The sequence below is a fragment of the Cavia porcellus genome, unplaced genomic scaffold (genome assembly GCF_034190915.1).
Source record: "Cavia porcellus strain 051 isolate PalLab524CR breed Dunkin Hartley unplaced genomic scaffold, mCavPor4.1 scaffold_37, whole genome shotgun sequence".
Taxonomy (NCBI): domain Eukaryota; kingdom Metazoa; phylum Chordata; class Mammalia; order Rodentia; family Caviidae; genus Cavia; species Cavia porcellus.
This window is the reverse complement of record NW_026947520.1, coordinates 9914659-9924042: the sequence shown is the minus strand read 5'-3', so window position 1 is coordinate 9924042 and position 9384 is coordinate 9914659. Positions and strand designations below refer to the sequence as shown.

Here is a 9384-nt window from a genome sequence, read left to right as displayed (position 1 = left end):
TTGTTACTGCAGCATAAACTAGCACATTCTCACTGATAAAGACTTTTTTTCAATCAAGAGGCATCAGCTAGCCTTTGAAGCAAACCAACCGAACAAAAAGGTAGTTGGTCATGTTAGGTAATCCACGCTAAAAACAAAGGGACATGTTACAAAAAAGCCATCTTAATCTTGGGAGGCTGAGGCAAGAGGATGAAGATACGGAGGCCAGCCTGGGCTACATAGAAAGTTCAAGGACTGGACTACACAAGACCTTGTCTCAATAGATAAGTAAATGAGTAAATAAAACTAAAAACCATCTGTACAATATGGCTACAACTCAAGCAAAAGAGCTGTTCAGTGAGTTTTGGATTATTTAAATTACTGATAGAAACAACTGTCAGTAGAAGCCCAGACATTTTTTTTTTTGAAAGGTTATTTGTCCCAATTTAGGGAAAGTTGGAAGCTACAAATAGCTTAAGGGAGATATTAAGGGGACATTAGTTCATTGAAGCTGCTACCCATACAATCACTCATGACAGATGGAAAGGAGCACTTTGGAGGGTATCATAGGCAGCTCTGTGAAGTTTTTGTGTTGGGGACAAATTTGGATCTTAGTTGTCCCTTAGGTTCTTGGAAACTAACCTCCTGGACCAGAGCCGAAGGTGCTTTGTGCACTTTCCTTGCTCTCTGGCCCAGAGGCCAGCTCTGTCCTACTTATACAGCTCCATCTCACACTACAGGGCCACTTGACACAGAGGGAAACCAAGTGAGGGCCCGTGCTTCCTTAGATGCCTCCCGGAGCAAAAAAATTCAGTAGCCCAGGACTGCTCACTTCAGCAGCCCAGGAGGCTCCAAGGCTTCTAGTCAGCTGGAGGTGCTGCCTTCATTAACAGAGCTGACGTAAGTGCTCTGCCAACTCCTTAGACACAGGACCTGCCCTGTGTTCACCTGTGAGGGAACAGCATCATGATGCCTTAACCTGCTGCAGATTCAGGCTCCAGCACCAATTCTGCTACTTAATAACTGAGTACTCTCAGCCACTCAGCCTTCCAGTCTGTAAAATGGGGTTCCCAAAGCCCCATGCCTCTGATGTACAAAGCTGCTGTCGCAGCTGTGCTGTGCTGAATGCTTGGTGTGTGACATCAGGAAAGAATGACTCCCTCTGTTGAAAGGCAAACATGGTCAGGGTCTGTTTTGATTGTATCAAAAATTTTTTTGCTTTTTAATTATTTTAAAGACAAGTCTCATTATGTAGTTCAGGCTGGCTTTGACTCACTGTGTAACCCAGAGTATCTAACCTCTAACTCATGGCGATCCTCCTGTCTCAGCCTCCCAAGTGCTGAGATTACAGGTATATACCACCACACCCAGCTCTGCTTGTTTTGTTTTCTTTTTTTTGAGGCAGAGCTTCAACTGACTCTGAACTCACTATGTAATCCAGGCTAACCTCGAATTCACAGCGATACACCTGCCTCAGGCTCCACAGTTGCTGGGATTACAGGCATGCATACCACACCCAGTTTGTTTTTGATTTTTTGACAGTTGGATTGATCCCAGGTCCTTCACACTGAACTACATCCTTAGCTCTTTTTACCTTTTGTATTTTGAGACAGGCCCTTAGTTAAATCGCCCAAATTGGGCTGAAACAGAACTCCTTTGCCAGAGAACACAAATGCTATACAAGTTGCACAATATTTATCTCAAGGGGAAGGGATTCGTTTTCACTTTATTGTATTAGAATTTTGACATGTCCTAAAATGTAAAATAGATTTAAAGCAAGTACATTTTTATCTACATTTTAAAAAAGGATTTCACATTTTTACTAGTCCACATAATGATTAAATTCACCATGGTGAGCTGGTACATGTACAGTTTTTTTTGTTTGTTTGTTTTTAATTTCGAGCTCATAATCATCGTCCTGCCTCTGCCTCCTGAGCGCTGGGAACACAACGCTTCTTGTTTTAACATCACACTTCACCTTCTCACTCCCTCTAAATTTATTTTTTTTATTGGTATGCTTGCAGTACATGGTGATTGCGTGCATCGTGGAGAAAATAAGTGCGTTTGTTTGTGACAGGGTCTTGCCAAGCAGTTCAGACTGGCCTCAAAATCGCTGCGATCCTGGGGCCCCAACCTCCCAGGCGCTGGGGTTATAGGAGTGCGTCACCACGCCCGGTTTCAACAAGTGTAGTAACAAGGAAAAAAAGTTAGGTCGGGCCGGCTGCCGGTTTATTTGCCTACTCAGCTCACTGGGATACAGCGACCAAGAAACCACCGCTAATCCCTACTAATACGGCAGTCCCGTCCCCTACGGACCTAGGGTACACCCCACGATGTGATCAGCCTTTCCAAACGTTCTCCCCCCCGGGCCTCGTAACCGGCTTCCGCGCTGCGTCTCGAGCCCCTGGGTGTGCACTCCGGGGTGATCGTGCAGGCCGGAGATCGGGATGGGGATCGGGGTTGGGGCGGCCGTTAGGGCGGTTTCCGGCCGGGAGCAGGGCAGGGCCCGGGGCCGAGCAGGGCCTGGGGCCGAGGGGCGGGCCCGACGCAGGGGCCTCGCTCCGCCCGCTCCTCGGCCTGCGCCGCCGCGGCGCAGTCGCCTCTGCCTCCGCCATGCTACAGAAGCGGGAAAAGGTGCTGCTGCTGCGGACCTTCCGCGGCCGGACGCTGCGCATCGTGCGCGAGCACTACCTGCGGGCCTGCGTGCCCTGCCACAGCCCGCTGTGCGCGCTGCCGGCCGCCTGCAGCCACGGTGCGCGGGGTCGGGGAGCGGGGAAGCAGCGAGGCCGGGCGGGGCGCGCACGGGGAGCGCGGCTGCCGCCACCTCCGCCGGCCTCCGGGCGTCACCTTCAGCCCGATCGCGGCCCGGTCCGCGATGGCTCCGCCCTGCCGCCTGGGAGGGCCCGAAGCCCGCGCTCCTCAGTTCCTTCCCGCCCACGGCCTTGCCTGGCGCCGACGGGGGCTGGGTGGGGGGGCGCCCCGCCTTGCAGCCCCTGGGCCCGCTCTGCGCCCGCAGCTCCTCGGGGCTGCCTGCACCGAGGCCTCGGGGCTGGGGATGGAACTAGGCCCGTGCTGCCGAGAAGGATCCTGCGGGGCAGCTGGATGGCGGCAGCTATGGGCCACCCTGCCCCCCACTCCCAGGATGTACATGTACCCGTCTAGGGTGCAGGTGGCCTTATTTGCCATTTCCCTACTAGGCCAGGGTGCGAGGTTTGTAATCCTGGTTTATGCTTGGGACCTAACTTGGCTAAACAGCTTTCGGCCATGTGGGAGCCCTTCCGCTCCCCTTGACTGGGGCACGGCATCTTTCTGCGCAGTTCTGTTTTTCTGTTCCTTAACACTAGCTTAAACTTGCTGGCCACACACGAGTGGCTCTAACACACACGTTTTTTGGAGTGCCCTGTATGAACGTGAGTGAGTGCACAGCAATGAATTTACCCAGAAATATTCAGCTTATGTTGCAAATCTACTGTTTATAAATTATCAGTCACGCTCCTCCTGAGCCACTGGGCAACACCATAAACCTTGTTGGGCTTTTATGTATCCAAAAACCAGAAAGTAAGTGGTGTATTACCCCAGACTTGAGGCCTCTACCAAGGCAGCTGTGTGTCTCCTTTTTTTTTTTTTTTTTTTTTTTTTTGTCTTTTCCCTTTTTATCGGTACCGGGGATCGAACTCACGACTGCCTGCCTGCTTGCAAGGCAGGCGCTGATGCCGCTGAGCTAAATCCCCAGCCCCTGTGTGTCTGCTTTTAAAGACTGCATGGTAGAACTAAGATCAGAAGTTACTGCACCATGACATTGAAATACTCCTAGACTGGGTTTGAAAACTAGGATGCAATCTCTTAGGCCTTCGATTTATTTATTTAGTTTTACACCTTCGATTGTTTCAGATGGGAAGCTCCTTTCTAGCGATGTGACTCATTACGTGATCCCAGACTGGAAAGTTGTCCAAGACTACCTAGAGATCCTGGAATTTCCAGAACTGAAGGGGATTATTTTCATGCAAACGGCATGCCAAGCTGTGCAGCATCAAAGGGGCCGGAGGTACCTGTTTTGCTTGCTTGCTGCCTTTCATTCCCTTGCTCGCTCTCTTTCTTTTCTCCTCATGTCTTCTTTTCTTTCTTTTCTACTGCAGCTTTCCCCCACCTTTAGAAAGGCCTCTTGTTGGAGGAGAAAGGATAGAATTGATTATTTTGTCAGAAAAGACTTCTCAGACTAATTTGGTATTCTCTTTGCTAGCTAAGAATGCAGTAACATTGTTTTATATTTCTGCCTCGACACCCGGCCCAAAGATCTGACTGTAGATCAATAAACTTTAGTGCCCATGGTATGTAAGTACTTAAGATTCTGGTGTGAACTATCTTTTGCTTTTTTTTTTTTTTTTTCCTATTTATGTACTTAGTGGGTATTGGGAATCGAACTGAGGACCTTGTGTTTGCCAGAGAGGAGCTGCACCCTGTCCTTTTGTTTTCTGTTTTTTTGAGTCAAGGTCTCACTATGCAGTTCAGGTTGGTCTTGAACTCACTATGTAGCCTAGGCTGGCCTTAAATTCACAGTGATCTTTCTGCCTCAGCCTCCCAAGTGCTGGGATTATAGGTGTTTTGCATTTTATGGTAGCAGCATTATTGGGTTTTTTTCCTAATCATATTATTTAATCTTATTTGTAAGGTACGTTTTGCAGCAGCATATATTCTTTTCTTGGGAAAAAAGAGGTCTTTTAAGTTTAGGGCCCCCCTGCCCCCCGGCCCAAAGCCTTTATTAGTCAACATGAATAGACTCCTGAGGATGGGCATACAGAAAAATCTCTGAACAGTAAAGGAGATACTGAGAAGTGAGCCTCCTGGATTTGGCCTATATGTTATATAGAGAGTGTTACAATGTGGACGATGGTATAAAATGAAGACCTTCAAATTACCAGTATAACAACAAAAAGAAAGTAATTTTGCAGTTAAAGACATTAATAGGCCCCTATATTATGAATACAAATGTACTTATAATGATTCTTTAGATTACTAGAAACTAGATTACTAGTGTAGCTACCAACCATTGTAAGTGTACTTGCTAATCAAAAAGTTCTTAATTGACCCCATCTAAATGCTAGCCTTGGTCCTAAATGAAGAATACTTGTCCACATTATAAACAAATACTCTATAAAATAGTTTTGCTTCATTCACATTGGAAAAGGTTTTTCTGATTTGCGCTTGACAATGTAAATAGCATATTGGAATTATATACCCAGCCTCCTCACTTCTCGGGTTATTTAATAAGCAGAAATGATGTGTTTATTCTTTTTTAAAATCATGTGATTTCTTCAGACCTTGGAAATAAAAGATGAAGTGTTTTTATTTGTATGCAAAAATGATAAATTGTCCTTATGATATGCTCGGTTCAAAAAGAAATGCACATTAACTAGGTGTGTACAGGGTTTTTTCAGACAGAATATTTTAAAATGACTTGATCTTGTTCAGACACAGAGATATAGATATTTACATACCTCTGGGTTTAAATGCCACTGCAGATGTCATATTTCAATTGCTGCTGCTAGGATCAATTTGTTATTATTGCTGGGATTGTGAACACACTCCAAGCCTTTTCAACTTCCGTTTTCTAAAATATTTTTAATGTTAAGGATAGTTTTAAAAAGCAATTCCTGGGACATTCAAAGGCAAAGTGTTGGAATTTAAATGTCTTGTCTCCTGCATGGTTCAAAAGTAGTTAATTTGATGAAAAATTATTGGTTTTCTACTACTTTTCCATGGCTCTGAATATACTAGATATGAATACAAAAGAAGACAAGTTATGAAAAACGTCCTTATGATAACACCCTGGGTTTCCATTTGATAAGCACATTTTGAGGCAGTGAGAGACTATTTGTATTTTCACTGCCTCAAAGTAGGGCTTAATAATGCAGTGTTTGCCTATGACCTGTGCATGCCTTACTGTGTTTGCTTTAAGCCACAGGACTATTGGGCTGGGGATTTAGCTCAGCGGCATAAGCACCTGCCTTGCAATCACGTAGTCCTTAGTTCGATCCTTGGTACCAAAAAAAAAAAAACCTACAGGACTGTGAAGCCCCCAGATGATGGCTGTTAGATGCCTCAGGGAGTAAGGCCAGAAAAATCCACGAGCTTTCAGTATCTTCCCTCCGTGAACCAGGTCCCCTCAGGTGTGGAACACGAAGACACAGGAGGCCAGCTGTAATTTAATGTGACAGATGACACTGTCCCACTGAGATGAGGTCAGAGTTGAGTACAATAATGGAGACACGGAACCTGGAATCTGCTTCTGTGTGTGGTGGTATTTTATGTATTTATGTCAATAATGTCAATGTAGAAAGCTGTTCATTTAGGAGAATTGTACAAAATGAATGTTGTCAAGTCTTCGGTGTTGAGGATAATCACATGCCCATCATCTGATCGTCCTCCAGTGTGATATTTTGATTTTGGTTTGTTATTTTGTTTGTGGTGAGAGGAGTCAAGCCCAGGGCCTTCCCACTGAGCCCTTTTTCAGTTTTTGAGTTGGTATCTCGTTAAATTGCCCAGGCTGGGCTCGATTTTGTGATCCCTCTGCTTCAGCCTTAAGTCCGCAGAGATTATAGGTATGCATTACCTTGCCCACTAATGCTTATTTAATGAGGAAATCACTTTATAACTTTGTAAGGGTATTTTACCTACCAGATTCACTAATTCATATGTGCATTTGAGTGTGTGTGCGTGTGTGTGTTTTGATGGTCAAACTCAGAGCCCTCACACTGAGCTATCTCCCCAGCACGTGTTAAAATTATTTTGAGGCAGAATCTTGCTTAGTCGCTCAACCTTGTGGTCCTCCTGTCTCCGTCTGCCAAAGTGCTGGGGTTACAGGTCTGTATCACCATGCCTGATTGCATTTGTTTATTCTACAAATATTTATGAGAGCACGCATGTTACAGAAACTGCTAGCACCAAGGATAAAGCGGTAAGCAAAAGCAGGCCCAGTCCTAGGGAGCACTGGCAGGAATTGGGTAGTGTCACAGGCAGATACCTATTTACAGCTATGATAAGTGCACTGAAGCACAGGGACCAGGCACCCACAAGCCCCACCAGTTCAGACAGAAGACCTCATAGACCTCAGGGATTTCTGGGATGGGTTTATGCAGGGGGAGATAACATGATCTGATTTTTATCTTAAAAAGGTCATTTGGCCAGGTGGAAAAGAGGCCAAGGGAAAAGAAGGGAGATAGGTGTGTTGCTGTCCTCCAGGTGACAGATTGTATTAGTCTGCTTTGTGCTATTATAACAAAATGCCTGAAGCAGACTCCTTTATTAATAAACAAGGTTTATCCTAGCTTATGTTCTAGAAGTCGAAGATCTGTAGGCTGCCTCTGATGATGGATTTCCTTGGTGACAGTCTTAGGGCCACCAGGCACCGTGGAACAAGGGACACGTGTGTATAATTCAGTCATAGGTTAACCATCTTGATGACCTTGTCCAATTCTGACCAACTCCTCAGGCCCAACTTCTAAACATGACTGTCAGGTTACATTTTGTTTCTACTCTTTTTTTTTTTTTTAAATTCCTGGCATTGAGGATAGAACCCAGGACTTTAAAAACACATCCCTAGCCCATTAAAAAAAAAAAATTTTTTTTTTTTAAATCTTTAGGTAATGTCTCACTAAGTTGCCCAGACTGGGCTCAAACCTGTGATCCTGGGCTCAACCTGTCCCAGCTTCTCAGAGTGCTGGGATTATAGGATCACCTATGGGAGCGTAAGGTAAAGGGTTAAGGCCAGCAGCTGCGTATTTCTGGGCATTCAGAGAAGACAGTGCTGGTGCTGGGCTGCAACACAGTCAGTGTGTGTCAGTCAGCTTCTTGCCACTGTAGCAGGTACTGCAGGTGATTAAGTTATAAATAGAAAGCAAATGTCTCTTGACTCCCAGTGTGGTGTGAAGGGTCCTGTACTTCTGGGCCTGTGGCAGGCAGTGCATCTTGGCAGGATATGTGGTGGGGAAAGGTGCTTGCTCCAGCCAGGAAGCAGGGGAGCCTATAGCCAGTGTCCCCTTTGAGGCCACTCCCCAGTGACCTAAAGACCTCCGTATAGACCCCTCCTCTTAAAGGGTCCACCACTTCCAAATGGTGCTGCCAGGCCACTAATGTGAACCTTTGGAGACTTCAAGGGCCAGGCTGTAGCAAGGTGATGGTTCAGATGATCTGCAGTCAACCCCAGAAAAATGAGTCTGAGGAGACACAGAAACATCTCTGATGTGAAACCCAGGGACTTAGAAGAAGAACTCAGGAGACCCAGGGTACTCACGGACCTGTGTGAAGAAACAGATTCAACACAGAAGTTGCATCTCTGCCTCTTCCAATGAGCTGCAGGTGCCACTTTTTTTTTTTTTTTTGGTCTTTTTGAGGCAGGGTTTCACTATGCAGTTCAGGCTGGCCTTGAGCTCACCTTGTAGCCTAGGCTGGTCTTGAACTCACAACAATCCTCCTGCCTCAACCTCCCAAGTGCTGGGATTACAGGCATGAGCCACCACGCCCAGTATGCAGGTGCCACTTCTAACCCAGTAGTCCTACCATTTGGGAGGCTGAGGGCAGAGGATTGCCAGAGCTCAGCAATTCAGCTAATCTAAAATACAAAACAAAACAATTCAGTCTAAAGAAGTAAGTTTAGCTGTCTCCGAGAAATTTGAAATCTTTGGGTCATGGAGGTTTAGAAAACATCCAAGCCTGTCCAAGGATTTTCTGTGTAGGGTTTTTCTGTGAGTCTGGAACCTGTAAACCTTAAGACTTCACTGTACCTGACCAAGCCATCCCCGCCCTGTCTTTTTGGTCAAACTTGTTCAAGACAGCATGATAGTCGGTGCTGCCGTTACCCAGGAAACTCATCTGTCTCACTGTGTCACAGCGCTGCACACCTTGACTCCTGGAAAATATGACTGTGTCACCTGTGAGCACTGTTAAATTATAGCCACAGCCTCGCTGTGGGCTTCCTGCTTTCCCATCAGCATTCTCGTGCTCTTCATTGGATCCCCCAGATGGAGAGCCGACATCTGGAAGAGTGCATGGGAAGTCTAACAAGAATTTATAGGAGGGGCCGGGGATTTAGCTCAATGGTATAAGCGCCTGCCTGGCAAACCCAAGGTCGTGAGTTCCATCCCCGCTTTAAAAAAAAAAAAGAGAGACTGTCACAAATCAAAATAAACAAAAGGGAAAAATATACTTAATGTTGTACCAGTCTTGCAGAGCAGCCGGCTTTTGTTTGTTTAAGCAGATTTCTGTTATGAAAAGCTGCCATTCATAGAAGTGGAACTGAATCTCTTTGTTTATTATGATACTTTATACCTGGCAATTGCTTGATAATTTCTGTTTTGTTTTGGAGTTTTGGGACTGTTTATATTTTTTGCCTTGCTGGGAATGAGACCC

General features: G+C 45.8%; 1 protein-coding gene across 3 annotated transcripts in view; it reads left to right on the top strand.

The window, feature by feature from the left end:
• The first annotated feature begins 2530 nt into the window (after nucleotides 1-2530).
• Dis3l (DIS3 like exosome 3'-5' exoribonuclease) overlaps nucleotides 2531-9384 on the top strand; it is a 29376-nt gene continuing 22522 nt past the window's right edge. Inside the window, exons 1-2 of one of the 3 annotated variants that reach the window (XR_010045593.1) lie at nucleotides 2531-2731; nucleotides 3871-4024. Coding sequence is in view for 2 of the 3 variants with exons in the window: in XM_003463477.5 (XP_003463525.2) it covers nucleotides 2593-2731; nucleotides 3871-4024 (293 nt within the window). In the remaining variant the exon portion in view is untranslated. Of the gene's footprint in view, nucleotides 2732-2958; nucleotides 3190-3870; nucleotides 4025-9384 lie in introns of those variants that run through there. The other 2 variants (XM_003463477.5, XM_013145451.3) reach the window with 2 other exon arrangements.